The sequence below is a fragment of the Struthio camelus genome, chromosome 27, assembly GCF_040807025.1.
Source record: "Struthio camelus isolate bStrCam1 chromosome 27, bStrCam1.hap1, whole genome shotgun sequence".
Classification (NCBI taxonomy): Eukaryota; Metazoa; Chordata; class Aves; order Struthioniformes; family Struthionidae; genus Struthio; species Struthio camelus.
This window is the reverse complement of record NC_090968.1, coordinates 4,328,155-4,347,624: the sequence shown is the minus strand read 5'-3', so window position 1 is coordinate 4,347,624 and position 19,470 is coordinate 4,328,155. Positions and strand designations below refer to the sequence as shown.

The window sequence follows — 19,470 nt, the reverse complement described above, 5'->3', positions numbered from 1 at the left end:
CTGTATCGGTGTGTTCATACAGAGGCGTTCAGTTCCCACAGCGCTGTGTTTTGCGCTGTACTCGACCAGGAATTGAATGGTCTTGCATTTTAAGAAAAGCCTCTTAGGTGTTTTGAGCTAGAAATGCAAAATCACTGTACGTGATGACTTAGGAAGACCTGTCTGAAGGCACGTTGCGAGTTTGTGGCTGTGCTGGGTTTGCAGTATGAGCTCATGAATCTCAAAGTGAAACCTGGATCAGCAAGCCCTACCCCGCCTGAGAAGAAAGAAAACGTTTGCGCAAACGCCTCTGAAGGGAAACTGATGACTTCCACAAGATCCTAAATAGATTGCACTGAATCAATTCGCTGAGTCCTGCATGTTAACTGCCGCTGAGACTTCAACCGGGACCCGTTGAGCTAAAAAGGCGCCTTCTTCCCTTCGGAGCCAGCAGGAGTTGTGCCAAGCGGGCTCGGCTGGAAGCCTTCCTTTGTAGATCTCGGTGGCTGTCAGCGTGAAAGGTGGATGGAGGCTAAAAATGGCTCCGAAGCACGGCTGGGTGCGCGCAGGGAATAGCAATGAGAGCGACCAAGATGCGCCGGGGTTCTCGAGCGAAACCGGAGACCGAGCGGGCGGACAAAATGGAAAGCGTCCAAGAGGGCGGGAAAGGCGCCTCGAAGAGGTGGTGAGGCCGCGGCGGAGGCCCCGCTGGGTGAGGAAATGTCACGAGAAGGAAGCAAGGGAGTGGATGCGGGGGGGGGGGGGAAGCCGAGCGCTACGAGGGAGATCCAGTGGAAGAGTAAAACGCAGGGCGGCCTGGAAAGCACCCCGGCGAGCAGGTAGGCGACGGCAACCGGGGCCTGCCGGGGCAGCGCCTCCCCCCCGCCGCCGCCGCCGCTGGAGGCCGCGCCGCGCCGCCCTGCCCTGCCCTACGGGGGGCGGCGAGGGACCCGCCGCCCCGCCCCCTCCGGAGCGCCGCCCTCTCTGCCGGGTGACGTCACCCCCAGCTCGGCCGGCGCCATTTTGAAAGTGGAGCCGTTGGGGGGGGAGGGGGGGCCGGAGCGAGGCGCGGAGCGGGGGCAGCCCGAGGAAGCGGAGCCGGCCGCACCCCCCGCCGCCGCCATCCGCCGCCATCCGCCCCCCGCCGCCGCCCCCCGCCCGGCACCGGCGGCGCCGCCGCGTAGCGCCGAGACCGCCCGACCCGCCGCGGCCGCTATCACGAGCCCAACATGGCAGGTAAGGGGAGGCTGCCCCCGCGGGGCACCGGCCCCTGCCGCCGCCGCCGCCGCCGCCGGGCGGGGGGCGCAGGTGAGGCTGCGGCAGCGGCCGGGCTGCCGGCGGCGCCGCCTCCCGCCGCGGCTCGCCCGGTTCCTGGGCGGCTCGGGCTGCGCCTGGCGCCCTGCTCTGCCGCCCCCCGCCGCGGCCGCCGGCTGCCGGCCGGCTCGCTCGCTGCCCTCGCCCCGCGTTCCCAGTCCGCCTCGCCTGCGCGCTCCGGGTTTTGTTTTTTTTTTCCTTCCCCCCTCCACCCTTCTCCTGGGAAATCTGCCTTCCTCCCACCCATCCCTCCTTCCTTTTTCTCCCTTATTGCAGAAAAAAAAAAATTTGCATGGAAGAAGCAAGGTGGAGGGGCTGGGATGGGGGGAGTGGTGTATTTTGAAGTTCAGCGTGCAGCAGGCTTGCAGGCAGGGTGGGTCTTTTGCCATATATATATAAATATATATATATAATAGTTTTTCTGAATCTGTAAGTGCTCTGGTATGTTGCATTTCTTTCCCATGGAGTTAGTGAGGACTGGGCAGAGGCGCTGCTGTGCACGGAAGGGTGTTTCAGGGTGCAGACGTGCTCGTGTCGAGAGTACAATTGCAGCCTTCTGTAGGGCGCAGCTTTCAAATCATCTGCAAATGAGTGCAAAATGGGGCACAGGATGTACTTGGATAATACAAGTCTTCCTCTGTTTTCTTTCTCATTCCTTTCTGTGCTTGTTCCCCGTTTTGCATCCTGCTTTATTTTGCATCCTGGAGTGCTCTTGGTAGGGTAGAAGAGCGTATGCATGAGGTATCTCTTCCGTCTTACTTTTCGTTGTAATTTCCTCCCTTGAAAATGTATTCATCCCCCTCCTCTGCAAATGAGTTGCCTTTTTGGTGCTTTGCATTTGGAGGAGCAAGCATGGGGGCTCTGGCAGGTTGATGCTTTGCCTTGTCCCCCTACACCCATGCCTATGCTCCACCCTCTTTTTTTGTTTTAGTCAAAAAAAATGCAGATTTAAATCAAGTAAATCGTATAAAAAATGAAATTTTGATCTTTTGTAGAAAGAGCAGTGATTTCTCTTGTAAGCTGTCCCCTTTAAATGCTTCCATGGTGTCAGCTGCTAAATGACAAATGAAGAGAGTAGGGAGGGGAAGGAGAATAGGTTGCACAAGTTCAGGGGAATGAGAGAGAAATGTGTGGTATACCTTTCCAACGTATCTGCATAAAGCTTTTTGACATCTCTTGCATAGCTAGATGCTTGTACTTCCCTTCACCTTGTCAGGTTATATAGTTTGCTTGTCTATAATCCTTCAGAAAAACTAAGGCAAGCGAAAAATGCAAGCCACAGTCTGTATTCCAGTGCTTCTCTTGCTCTTCTGTGGCATTTGCTCTTCTGTGGAAAGATTATTTTGTGGCTTCTGATTTCCATGTCTTTTAACACTTTTTTCCCCCTTAGCTTAGCGTAGAAGAGGGAAGAAGTATCTTTTGTGTTCTTTGTTGCCCAAAAGTGATGATAAACTTCTGGATTAATGTGTAAATGCCATCTGTTGCTCAGCCTCTTTGCATTGTGTGTCGAGAAAAAGTTCCATTTTGACAGGCGGTTTCAAAGAGGAAAAAAAAAAAAGGCAAGTCCATTTCAGTCTCTTCCTGTATGTACTCAGCCCAGCAGTGATTTGCTCAGAATGCAATGCAAAAGAAATGGGTGGTGGTTTTTTTTGTGTGTTTTGGTGGCAGGGTTCAAATGAATCGCTGCCTTCCGCAGAGGCAGCAATGTTCCTGAAGTTTTCTCTTCGATCCGTTTTCTATGGTAGTAGAACTTGTTAACATGAGATTGCTCGTTTGCTTTGCTGCTCAATTTGCTGCTTTTTTCCCCTCCTCTTTTAAAGGCTGATAATTACTTTCAGTTCTTCTGTGAAGAGACTTTAAATTGTGGAAATTGTGGTAACTTTTTTCTTTAGCCTTTAGTACATAGGTCCAGTTAAATATTTTTGTTAAAGAAGAAAATGAATAACACAATTGGCTTATATTAAAAGATTAGAATGTTCTGAAAAATGTAGAGCTGTTCTGGCAGTTACTGTTTAAGTTGTTTGTGTTTCTCTCTATAGAGTTCTCCTCTCTAAAGCAGGAAGAAGCTTCGTGTGAAATAGGATGTTGATGCACTTGTGTTTTTAATGCAAAGTTTAAGTTAGCACCAGCAGTGTAGCATAGTTTTGCAAGCTTTCGGTGCATGAGGCTTTTATCGTTCCTACTGCTTATGCTGTTTTTGACAAATGTTGCATTGGCCATTGGCAAGTGACTAATGACAAAAACAATATCTGTAAAGGAAAAAGGTGGGGAGGGGCAATTTGTAATTGTGCCGACAGCACAGCTGAGGAAGTAGGTGTGTACAGTGTTGCCTGAACATTTCAATTGGTAACTAGCAGTGTGTTCTCTGTGTCGCTGCAGGGGTCTCATTTTTTTTTTTTTTGATTGTCTTTTAGGAGCTGGAGGAGGAAATGACATTCAGTGGTGTTTTTCTCAGGTGAAAGGCGCTGTAGATGATGATGTAGCAGAAGGTAAGAACAATTTTTATTACTGCTAATTTTTTTTCTGACTTCCTTATCACTACTCCTTAGGCAGGAAGATTTGAATGCGATCTTGCTAAAATATCTCAGTTCTATTGTGTGTAATTTTAGCAAAGTAGACAGACAGTTAATGTACATTCAGATGCCTTAAGCCAGGATCAAAATCTGATGGTTTGTGAGTATTGTTTTGCACACTTTTAGCAGGGCTGAATTCCAGCTTCCTGAGTATTTTGCTGGAAATGTTTGTTTCCAGAATTATTGATCGAATTTTCCTGTCACTCAGCTTTTGGTTTGTGTTTTTTTCCCAATCTGCAAAATGGGGAATGTGATACTCGCATTCCACAGGGAGGTGTTGTGAGAATTAATTAATGTTTGTACTCTTTGAAGATCTAAGTGTTAGATAAAGATCAAGTAATTTTCCCAATCTTTCTAGCTTCCATTAACCAGGAGAGGATGAAATCTGAATATTTCTGCATGCTTACTCTTTTTAAAAAAAAATAAGGTTCTGTGTCGGAGGAGATGCTGGAAACTGCCGAAAAAGTTTTGTAAGCTAGGGATCCTAATGCTGGCAGTGACAAATGTCATCTTATACTAAGATGGCTGCCTCTGATTGTGACTGCAAAAATTCTACTTGTTTTTATTTATTTATTTTTTTACTTGGCTCAAGCATCATTAGAGGAGTTGTACTTTCCCTCTATATTGCTCTGATGGCTGTGCTAGAGAAAAAAATTTTCTCTGATCTTTCTTTGGGAAAGTCCCACTGACTTCTAAATTTCTTTGGCCGTAAGGACCTGTTTGCACAACATAGCCTCTAAGATCATGAGTTAAAGTTTTTCTTTTGCAAGCAATGGGCTTTGTCACCTGCAATTCTGGAGAGGGTGAGGATTATAGCTATCCTGAATGCTTGTACAGACAAGCGAGATGTATGTTGTATTTGGAAAAGCAGTAGCTAGAGTTCCCATTATTTTCACATTTGACATGTGGTTCAGTTAACTTCTAAAGGCCGAAAACTCAATATAAATGTAAGCGTCTTGTTTTTGTTTATGAGCTTCAGCATGTGGAAAATGATGCACTTTCAAAGACTGTCATTCACAAATTGAAAGATGGATTTTTTTGGAAGCAAGCAAGCTGTAACTTTTTTTTAAGGATGGATTAATCTTAAATTGTTCAAGAAGTATATTTTAAAGCTTGAACTCAAAACTACTATTAAATGTAGTATATATTTTTCCCTGCCAGATTTTAAATTGTCATTTTTATTTTAATTGTATATCAAACTAAGTCCTTAAGTACAAAAATTGAGGAAATTGTGGCCAGTGCTTGCAAATAATTCTTCATTGAAATAGACATGCGACATGTGACATGCGCATAATAGTGATGGGTGTTTTTACATATATGTTTGTGATATAGGGATCTGAAAATCCAGTTGGGAAATGTCTGTCCTGAACACCATTAGCTGTTCTGAAGTATTGTAGATTTGAAAGAAGACTTGCTAGCCTTATGCTTTCTGACACAGTTTAGCATCTGCACTATATATTGGTGGAGTCATAGTGGGTGGAGTTCAGGGAAGCCTTCACTGTGAGTGAATTAAGTAGTTTCAGTTTCAGCAAGCCAGTCGCAGGATGGCTTACAAAAAAGGAAGAATGTCCATTTTTCATCATATGGGAGACGTAGACTTCTGACTTTGCCACCCAAGGAACAAAGAAAAGTCTGATTTCATAATCAGCTGTGATTAACTTAGGATGAGTGCTAAGGCACAACCCCAAAAGCATGACATTTTGCAATTTAAATACCTAGAACCTGGTGTGAGGTCCCTAAAAGGGTGTTATGCTTGGTTGTAATGAATTTGTTGAGCTGGAATTTTCTCCTTTTCCTGTGTGTTTGGCTCCCACAACGCATACTAGAAACTGTTGAGAACCAGCTGTCTAAGTAAAAATGCATCTTTTAGCTTCCATGAGATCCTTAGAATTCCTGTTATGCTTTATAATGTCTCCCTGTAATACTGTTGAAATGGTTGATAAATGTATCAAGCTGAGACTTTTATACTTTTCCTTTTATTAGCTATATTTCTGGTTTTAAGGTTCTCTTTATGGAAATGAAGCCTTTTGTGGGGTTTTGTTTACTTTTTACAAAATTGGAATAGCAGTTATGCATGCTTCTGGTCCTCCTCCTTCAAAATGCCCAAGGACAAGTTCACAGTGGCTCTAAGTCTAGTCTGACCTTTTTTCTCCCTGCCTTTCTGTCTTCTTTCTTGTGGCAGGCACCATGGTGAAAACAAAAGAAAATCCTGCTGTCTGAAACTTACGTGATTCTCTTAACTGCTGTGGTCTGCAAGCTAACAAGTGTGGACTCTAATCCGATGTCTGTGACTACTGAGGATAATGCCAATTTATGTAGGGTAGTACCTAGGGTGTGGATTGGGGGGTTTTAAGTGGTTGGAGAGCTCAAATTAAAAAACTGTGGAATACTGAAACTTGACTAAAAACAAGGTGAAGAAAACAAGGCTGAAAGAGAAGGGAGAGGCATGTTTCATTTTCTGTCTTCCTATTAGTAATACAATGTTGCAATATTTATATTGGAAATTCTTCTTTGCATAAAAACAGTCTCAGTTAAACTCAAGCTATCTTCAGATTTACCACGCTGATTAAGCTTTACGGGTAAACTTTTTCTTCCTCTAAATCTAGCTTATTGGTTTATTTTGTACCTCTGCATAAACTAAACTAGTATATGTCAGCCAAGAAAATGGCATAATTTAATTGCATTAATCAATATAATGTAAAACCAGTAATCTCTCTGCAATGTTGCCTATAATACAGGCCAATGGAGGATAATTCTTTTAATAAAAATAATAGCAACAACAATTTTTAGTGTGGTAAGAATGCTAGTGCCCAGCTGTCAGTAGATTTGAGGTCAGATTTGACCTTGTCACCTTCACGTAATACGTACAACCTACAATTCTTAAGATATTTAGGCTAGAATGGCTGTCTACTAGAAAGATGATATTTGGTGGTTTAGATGGGTGAAGCATAATTTTTTTTCTCCTGGTTTTTCTAAGCACTGTGTGGTAGATGGATGTGATAAAATGTTTCTTTTATTGCTAATGAGGATGGAAGAGAAAGAGCTGTTCCTAAAGCTTGAGAAGATGGCAATGACTTTACATTCAGGGCCTGCCTGTGTCATTCTACTATAGCAAGCTTTGCTAAGGAATATGGATGTGTGAGGAATAAAGAATTGGCCTCTCTGTAGTATAGACAGTTTCTCCTTGGTTGTAAGCTGTGGCCTGGCCCTATCAGGTCACAAAGTTAATCACAGAAATCAAGTTATAAACTGAGTTTTGAGTGTCGGCTTAATATGGTTGGGCTCCTTTATTTTAACTGATGGCAAAAGGTTGTGCTTTTTGTCATGTAGCAGTCCATTGTGTAAGGGCAATGAGGGGTGTGGCATGTACTACCTCTGTTTCTGAAGTGGCTGATTCTTTGCATGCTCAGTAGAAGTTTTCCTCCCTCTTCACCTTCACGTTTGTCTGGCTAGAACCCAATCTTAAAACGTTTCTGTGCTCAACTTGTAGGTTCCATCTACTCTGGAGAGTTCAGAACCAGGACACTAGATTAAACAAGACTTCTCCCGTGGAGAAAACGCAGAAAGTCATTGTCCTTGATAAGTTCAGTGATCAGGGCATAAAAAGCATCAGTAAACAGTTGCTACTTTTTTTCTTTTTTTGTGTCATCATTGTTTCTGTGCAAGTAGGACTTAACTGTTCAGAAATGCTCTAGAGCTGATATTACCATGTTTTCTTAGAAGTTTCCTCTATGGGAGGATGATTACAGAGATTTTTCTACAGTAACTTTGTTATAGGGATTGTTTTGGGTGTGGGGGGGGAGGGGTTGTTTTTTGCTTTTTTGCTGTTATATTCTCTAAGATGTGACAACTCCAATTGGAAACAACCAAGAACTGTGAATTTGAACACTCCCTGAAAGCTAGACACTTGCTTAATGGAACAACTTTGTTCTTCAAAACAAATTAAGTCAAATTTGTTTAATTACTTGGCAGAAGGAAAAGAATCAAGCTGCTGTATCTAAATGCTCTTTCAAGTGTAATCTAAAGATATGTAAAAGTTTGATAGATTGTGTCCAAGGCTGTGAGCCAGGAACTTAAGTCCTAAGCTTCAACCCTGAGTGATTACCCCTCATCTTTGACAAGTTTTCTTTCACTATTTCATGCCTGAATTGCTTCTGAATGAGGCATTGGAGTACTTAACTGTGGGTGCTGGTAACTGACTTGAAAGTACCATACTTAAAACCATTCCATGCTTTTTGTTACTAATGTACTAGTTTATTGTTTACTAATTTATAGTCCAAACATTGCTGTAGTCTGTTTCACAGTTTCTGCAGATTATGGACTGATGAAGCCTTTTACATTTCTCTCTCTAGCCAAATTGTGTTTGTAGTCAGAGAAATAAACTAGACCTGACTTTTTTTTTTTTTTTTCTCTTATTAAGGAGTGCTTTCTATATTTGATTCTAGGTATCTTATATCTTTTGAATGTAGTTCCTTGTTTATTTTTGGCAGACTTTAAAATTGCAGAGCATCTATGGGAACTGTTGTTGGTTCATTAATAGCAGTTTGTCTTCAATGCACCAAAACAGTTACCTGAGCTACAATACAGGAAACTGAAGACAGGAATGAGGACTGCTGCAAAGGGCCGTTTCTCTGTGTGAAGTTCGCCACCTTCTCTTGCTTTATCAGAAAGCTTTCTGTTTGTCAAGTAACATCCATCTGTAGTAATGGATTAGAGTTGCTGAACCTTCTTGCAGAAAAATGGTTAGCTCCGTCCTGTCAGACTCTCAATTCCTGACTGTTCTCTAAGTTTACCAACAGTTGACTACTAGGAGCTGTACCCTCTAGATAGAGGGATGTTGCTGGATTTGGTTGGGAAGAAGGGCTCCTACCCTGCTGTTCTTGTGGGTAGGAGTCGCAAAAGAGAAAGTGTCATTATTATAGAAGTCACTGATAGGCTTTCTTTTTTTGTAATGGGAACAGATACAGTAGGAGGTGAGAAAAGAGGGAAGGCATGAAGGGAGAGGCTGGGATAATAACGCTGAAGAAAGATTGGGGGATAGTTATGGGAGGGAGCTTAATTTGGATTTTTGAGGACTGCATTTACGTTGTGTATGATTATTTAGTACCATTAGTTAAAAGGAGTAACTGGAGGACTAATAACAGGTTTGTTAAAGGGATAGTTTGAAATCTTATTGAAAAATATGAAGACCCAAGGTCGTAATCCTATTCTGTATTCTTAAATCTGCTTGTATGTTTTAGCTTTTTTATCTTTAGCTGTTTGTAGAATGGCTGTCTCTATCTAGAAAGAGAAACAGGCTACTGTATTCTAGGAACCGCTGGTCTAAATCAACTAAAGTGTGCATTTATGTGAAGTCCCCCAAAACAAAGAGCATTCAGCAAATAGCTAAATAGTAGGAGGCTGTTTATCTCCCTAGAAGTTATTTAGTCTTCTCTCTTGACATTAGTTTGGTAGTACACTTCAGCTTGTCAGTCATGCTGACCACTACTGTTTTTCCTAGGATGCTTTGCTGTTATCTTTGTACTTGAATTACAGAAACCCAGTCCTTGCTCCAACTAATTTTTATCTTAAATATGGTAGTGATGGTGACCAGGCCATAAGACTCCAACCGTACAAATGAATACAGCTTCAGGGTAGCAGAGCTATCATTGAAAATCCTGGTGGATTATAGTTCTTGGTCTGCTTTGAAAAACTTGATAGCTGTTAATTTGAAAAGGTTCTGGTTTGGGTAGCCGCATCATCATAGAATGCGTTTTGGAAGAGCTAAAATGAAGACAATAACTCCTACTGGATGCAATGCTGGAGTAAGAGTTAAGAGCTGGGTGTTCCTAGCTGTACTGTTTGCATCTTTGTTTTTTTTTTTTTTTCCTGCTCTCTTCTAACTTGCCTATTTAGGCCATGGCTACATGTTTGGCAGCATTTCTGCTTAAAGAGGCACTCCTTCTCACTTTGCTGGCATAAGTGTTCATGTAACTGCACAATGAACTGGTTTGGGAAGCTGATCCAGCCAAAAAAACCCATAAAATTGTGGCTTTCACTGGGTTATTTTTCAGCTGAATTGAACCCGATCTGGTTCTCTGTGCTCTGCTTGTGCCAGCATAGTGTGAGGAGTGTGATCAAGTGGCTGAGGGGAACATGAGGAGCTCTGGAAGAGGGTCTGTCTTTTTATAGGACTTTATGTACAGTCTAGCACAGCAAGACCCTGACCTCTAAGTGCTATGCAAATACAAATGGTAAAATAAATTAAGAAAATAAAGGACTTCAAGTACATCTTGAACAGCAAAGTTTGAGCATGTGCTGTCTGAAGGCCAGCAATACAATATATCTAATATCAAAATTGTAAGGTACTCTTAAGGGACCAAACTGAAATACTGGCCAAATAAAATAGTTTTAGTATGGTACAGTAATGAATGACAGATATCCTGAATCACTGCTGATCCCTTTTTTTAGGTGTAAAGACTTAAGTTAGCTCAAATTGGGCTAAGTGTGTGCTGCCACTGAAAACAAATATATTGTGAAAAGAGGAGGTGATGAAAACGTGCACCTGAGGGCAGGTGGGGAATCCAGAACTGCCTCATTTGGTAGCAGCACAGATTTAGGTAGGTATAAGCCAGCTGTGAGACTGCTTCACAGTGTGACAGTTCTTGAATCTTTTTGAAGTTAAATTTTCGCACGCACACACAGGAATGTCAGTTATTGCTAGGTTCTAAATAATATTTTTGACTTTTTTTGCAGCAGAACTAGTGCACATGAAATAGGTTTTCTTTCTCCAGTGTCCGCACAAGCAATATGTGGGAATGACAAACTTGCTCTATTTGTTTGGTGGTTAGCCGTGTTTGTATCAATACTGTGTTAGTTTCTTGCAAGTTGTTTAAAAGAATGCCACGTAATTGGGAGATGTATTACTTACTGATTGCTTTACTATAAGGTTTACAAAGAGAGTCTAAACAAATGATAGTCTTCTCTTATCCCTCTTAGTGTGATTTGAAAAATTGATCCCTTGTTTGGGGCTTCTTACTTCACCTAAACTTACATATTGTCTTGTACTTAGATGCTATAGAATGAGGCCTTCTTTGTATTGGATACTGTGTGAGTGAGCGTGTGCGTGCAAGTCTGCATGTAATCTCTGGTATGTACTATATCTCCTGTAGTAAGAACATCAATTACTGATGGTACCAAACTAAGGCTATCATGTGTTCTTACCTCTAGGAAACGCTGTGCTGCCAAAACAATTCTGTTAGTATAAATTTATTTTGTTACTGCCTTAAGAGTGTTTTTCAGATCTTTTTTTCGTATTTATTCAATGCACTGTAATGTGTAGTAGTATGATAACTATGGCTACAATATTTGGCGCAAAAAGGCTTGTACGACAAGTCACAGTGGTCAGTAATTATGTGAAACTGAGATTTTTCCCTTCTTAAAAAAACGAAAGAAAAAAAAGAAAGGAAAGCTCTGACATAGGTAGAGCGCGAGTGGAGACAACAGCTATCGTGTTGCTATGAAAACAAAAGGAGACGAGAAATATAGGAAAGAACACTTGAGCCAAACGAATTTGGAATAATCTTTCATGAAGCATTGGTAGGTCTAAAAAAGTAAGATTGCATCTGTTGGACAGTCTTCTAGATTTTAAACTTCCCAGTAGAATTTATGTCTAATGTAACGTCATTATTCTGTTTTATAGCTCAGTTATGCCCCTAAAGCATGCACTATCTAAATGTTACATTCACAGGGTTGTTACGTAAATGAGCTGGAAACGCAAAGGCAACTGTTGTTCATTTACCCTGTTGTATGAGCCTTTATGGAAATGGGGAGAGAAAAATTGTGAACTGTTTTCTTTCCACAGAGACAACGTAAAAAGATGCCTTTTGTCTTAAAAGAGGTAAAGCATTGATATTTTATGTATAGGTGTTTGTGCTATGTTTTTACATAGCACAAACATCCTTTATTAAACATACAGTTGTTCGTTTTCTGGCTACCCAATCGTTCTAGACCGCTTTAGGGCGTTACTCTGGGCAGCATGTAGCATTACATGATGGTTGTCTTGCCTGGTTCTTTTTTGGAACTGAAAGTTTTCAGACTGTTACGTTTGTGTTTAAAATGAAGATGCTGGCTAATAAGACCTCAGGTAGGGTGCTACTGTTGTGAGTTTACAATATTACTGAAAATAGTTATTTGAGGTTTCTGTGCATGGCAGAAATTTGGTTACAGAAGTAGAAGTGGCTGCAAGCTTCTCTTAACTTATCATGCTTTTGTTAAGCACTGGAGGAGAAATTATTAATTTGGTCAGACATTCTTTATAAAAATGTATTTTCCTCTTAGCAATCCATAAGTGATAGCAGCATTAAGAAAACCAGCCTATTTGGGTCACATGTTAAACCCCTTAGGCAATTATGCTTGCATCTAACTTTGGAACAGTAGGAAGAAATTTTAGGGTCATGAAGAGAGGATTTAAAGAGTTATACTGTAAGAAAGATTGATTTCTCAGGTATGTAGAATACATTTTGTGTGGCAACATTTCTCTTTACATTTTCAATGGCAGTTCTTGAATTAATGCTCTAGGAGTAATATGATCTCCAAACAAACAGAAGTAGTGCTTGATGTTTTTTGAGAAGTTGAGAAAAAATAATTGCATATATTCAAGAACAGTTAAGGTAATTGCGACTTCAGCCTATATTAGTTTATTTAAAACTTGAAATCATTTCTAATTTGTTCTTGTCTATTAAGTACCAATAAGTATACTTTCCTCTTTTGCCTGAGTGTCAAATGTTTTCAGGGACCATTATTTGATTCTTAAAAGTAGTGATTGCATTTGATCTTTCTGATGTTAGTAGAAAAAGGTTAAAAGAATGACATAAATTGTGACCTATGCTTGCTTGTGTACACTGCTTATGAATTTAGGACAGGACTTATTTTTTCTAACTACGTTGCATGTTTAAAGTAAGCTGGCCCAGCAGACAAAAGCTCCCTATTGAAATCAAAATTTAGTGTGAACTCTCATAAAATGTATAATGACTTTAAAAGATTCTTTTTTGAGTGTTTCTGTGCAGTCGTTCAATGGAAGTGCACAACAAAAAATAAATATTGTACTTATTTCTCAGATACTGTTCTTAGTGCATCATGTATGGATTCATTAATAGGAATACTGGATAGAATTAAAAACAAATTTTGGATTTTCTTTTAATAATTGCCCTGTTTGGCTTGTTTTGAAGTGAAGTGGGATCTGGGTATGGAATGAGGAGTTAGAATTGAAATTGCATCCTGACACGTCTGTGGGTTCCTTGTCACTTCAAGTAACTGCTGCTTCTGAAAGAGTTAGTCCTTCCTTGTACCTGTACCAGTTCTGCTTTGTGCTGGGACAAACGCTTATGTGATAACGCATTAGTGATAACTTTGAGGAACTGACCAGAATGACAATTAAATGTCTTGGTTTTTGTTGTTGCTGTTGTCAGATGAATTTTATCCTGAGTTAGTTCCCTGATCTGATTTGCGACATTGTCATGGATGATTGTGGTGGGGTAGGAGTGGAGGTGGCACAGGAATGGAACAAGAGAGATGTGATGGGTGAATGGATGGATTGGTTCTCTTGGAGTTGTGATAATGGTTTTAAGGTACCATATGAAACTAAGGCATTGTGAACAACTTGTTCAGCCTCTTCCTCGGCCTTTTTTGTGCTTGCAGTTGCTATGTTTGCCTTTCATATGGGAAAACTCCAGTGAACTGGTATTTTAGAAGAGGTGTCAAGCTTAAAATCCCAATATGAACAAATACAAACAGCCACTGAAGAAGCTGAAGCATGTAAACTTTTACCTCATATGGTCTGGCAGTGAGAAAGGGGCACTGCTTTATAGAGGTAATAGGAGGGCCTTCATAAACTATCTGGGACAGAACGTGGAACTGGCAGGAGTGGTTCTTAAGCTTTTTGACTAAGTTTTTGTAGACTTTCTATGTAGACCTTCTACTTTTCTTTGTCTGTTCTTCTCATAGCTTCATGCTTTGGTTTTCCAAGTTGAATCTTTATTTACTTCATCTTTCTTTTCAAGAAATGTCTAGGACCTTTCTGTTTACTCCAGTCCCTTTCGGAAGTGATAACTTAGGGTTATCACCACCTTAGGGTGGTGAGGGCTGGTAACATATCAGTCCTGTTAGTTGATCAGACGCATGCTGTGCTTGACCCAGCAATTTTGCCTCTGACAACATTTAGATACTTCAGAGGGAAGTGCAATAAAAAGATGTGTGGGGGGGATTTTTTTTTTTTTAATGCTCCCTAAGATTTTTGCATGTGAAATGCTTAACTCCCTGGAGCTTGTGGATTATTTTCCTTGATTTGACCTGAGGAAACTCAAGTATCAGACCTTAGAATAATAGGCATCTGCTTGTTTCTGTAGCACTTTCATCCTTCTGCTGCTTCTGAGAGTGAGTTAAGTATAATCAAAATCGTTGTCTACAACTGTGCTACTAGGTCATCTCTCTGTTCTGTTGCTCAGGGTTCCTGTTCCTGTGCAACAATTAAGTGTGGATGTTGGTAGAAAAAAAAAAATCTCATTATTGAGAGATTGCATCCTGTGTAGGAGTGCTTCTGCCTTAATCTTTCCTCCTGCTAGTTACTGTCATCTCAAAGAAGTCATCAACATAAGATCATGTACACAGCCCTCTTTTGTCATGTAAGTTTGTTTATGCATGTGTGGAAATTCTTTTTCCAGAAGTTGTACAATTATAGAACGTTCAGCTGGAAGCTGTCTGGCACCTTCCAGTTCATGTTTTCTCTAACCAGTGTTGTTAAATGACGTTCAAGGTGTTTTGTGTATGTGTGGGTTTTTTGTTGTTTTGTTTTTTTTTAACATAGCTGTTATTACTTTTCTATGTTTACCAAGTTTGAAATTACTAAGCTTAAATGTAATCATCCTGAGGGGTGAACTCACAAAAAGGAAGCTCTAGAAATTAAGATAACTGAAAATAATCATCCCGAGTCAAGTTTTATCTGCTATTGGAAGGTCGGTCAGTCAGTCAGTCATTTAACCCCTCCATGCTTTGCTTTCCTTATCTGTAAAAACTAGTATGCCCGTTTCCCAAAACGGGGTTCAAAAACTTTTAAAAGTTACTGCAAGGTGCTTTGAGATCTTTTCATGATAATAATTTTACTAAATACTTTATCTGGTTTTCAGCACTTAAATAACTCTTCCAAGATCCAAAGAAAGAGTCTTAATCTCCTAATCTATAGATGAGGGAAGCTGAGAGAGAAGTAAAATGATTTGCTTATGGATAAGGTCAGTATCTAGCTCAGATCTCTAGGGTTTGGTTTTGCTTCTAATATGTGCTCCAATTATAAGGGTCTGCTTTACAAAGGTGTCAAGATTTGTGCATTTCCTTATGCATCTTTTAGAGAAATGAGTGCTAAGAATCTCTGAAAATCTAGGTCATAAACTAGTATGACCCTCTATTTAAGAAGGAAATGTTTTAAAAGAAGCTGAGACGTGTACGCTTGGGCCAGAAAAGAAACACAGGAAAATACTTGCCAAGTGGACAAAACAATTGGTAAAGGGAAAGCTATTTTCCAGTTTCCAAGTTTTCTAAGACTGGGAAAAAATAGATTAAGTATTAAAATGAACTAGTAAAGGAGTGGATATCCATGGTGAGTAAAATAATATGAGACTTTTATTCTGCTTTCATTTAATAGTCAGAACTGTGTATTCATCTCTGCTGGAAACTTAAGTTGTACTTGTGACCTTCACAGGCGCTGTGCTCTCCGGCAAGCTGCCTGAAATCCTGCTAGTGAGTGTGCCTCCCTCCCTCCCCCCTCCCTTCCTTCCATTATGGTAGGTAAGAGTGATTTTTGCTTTCATTTTGATTCCTTTGAAGGAGGCGCTTTCCATGTGACTGAGGAGCAACAGTCGCTTGCATTTTACGGCCTGATACTTGAGGATTAAAAGCCTTAAATTTTTGGCCTTAGCTTTTGCACTTGAAACAAGAGCTTTGGTCAAAGAATGTCTGAGAAGAGGCTGAAACTGTGCGATAGTTTCTAGGGTATGTTTTCATATGCATGTGAGCGTGTGTGTGTGTATATGTATATATATATATATACACACACACATGCACACATGTATATGCATGTATATACAGCAGAAAAGCATGCCAAGGCACAGAATTCTAGTAGCTGATTTTGAAAGGCATTGCCAGATTATGATATTTTTCTAAAATCCTGTTAATAGTTTTTAACTTGCAGTGTATGTTTTGGAATAGCTTCAGCAAAAAGAAAAAATCAAGACGTTCTAGTGCTTTTGATCTGTAACGTTCTCAGTGACAAATCAAGAAAGGCATTGCCTAAAGGCTTCTGTTGTGTGTACATGCAAAACTATAACACAGAACATTATTTCCAAAGATACTGTCATTTGCGAACAGAAAACTAACCACTGGCTTTTCTGTGCTGTGCAGCCCATTGAAATTCTGGCTGTGGTTTCAGCTGAGATTTTTCCATAAATAGCTCTGTACTACTTTGGAACACAAACAGGCCTCCTGAAAAGATCTGAAGTAAGGTCTTCTGAGGACTATTCAGTCTATATTATTTATGTGTACTTCAGTGTATATACTGTGGTGGGATGAGGAATGTTTTCATAGATTGAGGTGGGGGACTGTCAGAAGGCATTGGAGGGTAAATAGGTATTGATTCAAATTAAATTCAAGGACTCATGAGTGATCCAATTGGAACACAGAAAAAAAGGATAATAAAATAATGCACAAATGGAAGCTGAAGCAGGTATGTTTTGTTATTTTTGAAGAGTTTGTTTTTAAAAAGCCATGTGGTAACTAAATACAACTTGCAGTGGAGATTGTTTATGCTTTAATCTGGCCGTTCACTGAAATAATCCTTTCAGCATTTGTACTGATTGGATGCTTGGCTATGTGAATTAGTATGTAGCTAATTTTGTAGTGAATATTTTTTTTTCAGTGCTATCTACAAGAACATACTTAATCTTGAATAAGTAAAACAGGGCCAGCTTTCATGTCAGTATGTTTAGATATTATTTGGTGCAATGTATCTTGACTAAGCTATTTTATTGTCTTGATGACAAACTTATAAAGATTCTCTGATCTAGCAGGAGAGGCAACAGAGTGAACACTTCTATGATTCACCTAGTTCACATGGCTGATTTTCCCCTAGATTTGTTGCTCCTAAGCATTTTTTAACAAAGCAAAAATCCTCTTCTAAAGGGAGTCAAAGGGCATGAAAATAACTTTGGCATTTGTGAAATCCTCGCTCTGAGTGGTAGACTCTGCAGTGCTCTGGTGAGCTCCTGGTTATCAATGAATGTGTTTATCAGCTGTCACAACACAATGAGGGTGGTATTACAGAAAATAGGGCTGACAAGACCTTGGGAGCTTGTTAGTCTGTTCCCTAAATCCAAAGCTTTCAACTATATGTGTTATTCTCAATGGATGTTTATTTAAAAAAAACCTTCAGCTATGGAGATTTTATAGTCTCAGAAGCATATACTTCAGAGCTTAGCTACCTATATTATTAAAGGATTTTTTTTCCCCCTTTTCCTTAATGTCTAAAATCATATTGGAAATTTCTTTGTGGTAATTGCACACTGGTTTTGGATGGAAATTAGCCCAAAACCCACACAAGGCAGGGACTTCCTACTAGTAATTGGATATAGCTTAATGGGAAGCATAACTTACCCTGATGGTGGAGTTGTTGTTGTTGTGTTTTTTTTTTTTTTTTTAACCTAGATGATATTTCTGAGCTTGCTGAGATTTTTCAAGAACATTCATTCTTCCCAGGTATATAGGAAACAGTTTCCTAAGAAAACAAAAGGATAAATAAAACAGCTTGACAATACAGAAAAGCACTTCAGCTACAAGGGATAATTAGCCTTTTTTTTTTTTTTTTTGGACAGATACATGGCTAGAATGTTTTCTTATAGTGAGAAGAAATCAAGCCTAAATAAAAATGTATCTAATTCTTTTAGTGTGTTTTTTAGGAATCCTGGTACTAAGTATAATGTGCAGGTCTTCAGTATGTTTCATGTGAGAATTCTAGAGCATTTTGTAAACATTATGTATAAATCCTGAAACAGCTGAGTAAGTATTTAGTATTATTTTAGTAGTACTTAGTAGTTTTAGTATTTTAGTAGTATTTAGTATTATTATCTTCAGCTCTAAGACTCCAGATTTTCCATAGAAAGCAGTGGTTTGAAATGGAATTCTTCTGATCTTCTGAATCTTTACTCTTCATATGGCTAATAGGATGCTCTTTATCTGTAGGTTAGCAAGAATGTTTTCAGAAGGGTCAGAAATGGCAATGCTGTTTTCCTCTGAATAGAGGCTATTCCACTTTTCTGTTCTAGTATAAAGCTTACTCTGGAAAATCTGTAATCCTGATTTTTCTGTGCTTAGCAGTATTAGCATTGAAAACTCTTTCTGTCTTGGAAATTAGGTATGCGGAAACAGTTTTGCTGTAGCTGTTTTACTGATGCATTGTAAAGTAAAACTGCAGACAGAAAATATGTTGGAACAAGTCATGTACCAGAGTACTAAGGCTAGACAAATGCTGTGGTAGAGACGAAGTCATCAAATCTGTTATTTATAAGGCTGTTTGTCTCAATTCTCCTGATACCGCTCAGTAAATCCCTCAGTTTTGTGAGTGATGGTGACAGAATGCTCGAGCACCTAGGGGGATCTTACATGAAGCAATTTTAGGCGTGAAGCTAGTTCCTGCTTGAGTTAATTTTGTTCTCCTATAATTAGATATGATCTGTATGCAGTTGTATGAAGGACAAAAATGACCATTAACTCAATTCTATACAATACAAATATAATTTAACCCTTACATCGTCTTTCTCCAGGAAAACTTCTTACAAATCAATGTAGGTTTTGCTGAATGGACAGTGTTTCCAAAATAATTGGAAATATAACTAATGTGGACTGTATATCATACTGCTTCGTATAATCCTTTTCTTATAAAGGAGTAAGGTATGCTTGAAAAGCACAAAATCCCTGTGATATTAAATGCATAAAGTGGGAAAATTCAGAGTGGAGGAAGCCCTTTTTCTTTCTAGTGTCACTTTAATCAAATTATCACTTCAGCTGCAAGAATACTTATAATTCTTCCTTAATAGTATACACTGTAGATCTAGAGGCAGACATTGACATTGACAGTTTCCCCCTTCAAGCAAACCATAAACTTCATATTCTACTGCACTGATATTTTAGCTAAAACTTCACTTTGGCTTAAAGAAAAATGTTTTTAGGTAGAATTTTACTGCTGCAGTGGCAAAGAACTATGCAGTGTGTGTGTGTTTTTTGTGTGTGTGTGTGGGGGGGGGGGAATGCATGTAAACCATGCATGAAAGGCTTTGTTATATGACTGTTCTGGGTTGTTGCAAACTTTTTATTTTACGTGTGGGATATGTTGTTGCCATAATGATGGCCACTATCATTTATTCAATCTGTAACGGTTGCCATAATTGACTTCATAATTTGAAGTCTAAGCCTTTGGGCTTCTTTATCTGCATCTAAACAGGGATGTTTTTTTCCAGGTTAACTGTAACTGATGCATGCTGTGACAGGAATGGGCCCATATATACCTAGGTCAGAGATCTAAAAT

At 39.9% G+C, this 19,470-nt stretch overlaps 1 protein-coding gene across 8 annotated transcripts in view; it reads left to right on the top strand.

The window, feature by feature from the left end:
* The first annotated feature begins 1,031 nt into the window (after positions 1-1,031).
* Positions 1,032-19,470, top strand: part of PPP2R2A (protein phosphatase 2 regulatory subunit Balpha) — a 45,798-nt gene continuing 27,359 nt past the window's right edge. The window contains exons 1-3 of one of the 8 annotated variants that reach the window (XM_068920637.1): positions 1,090-1,215; positions 3,708-3,782; positions 15,598-15,679. In XM_068920637.1, the coding sequence (XP_068776738.1) occupies positions 1,209-1,215; positions 3,708-3,782; positions 15,598-15,679 (164 nt within the window). In that variant the 5' untranslated portion in view covers positions 1,090-1,208. Of the gene's footprint in view, positions 1,216-2,982; positions 3,035-3,707; positions 3,783-6,048; positions 6,187-15,597; positions 15,684-19,470 lie in introns of those variants that run through there. The other 7 variants (XM_068920641.1, XM_068920638.1, XM_068920635.1 and 4 more) reach the window with 7 other exon arrangements.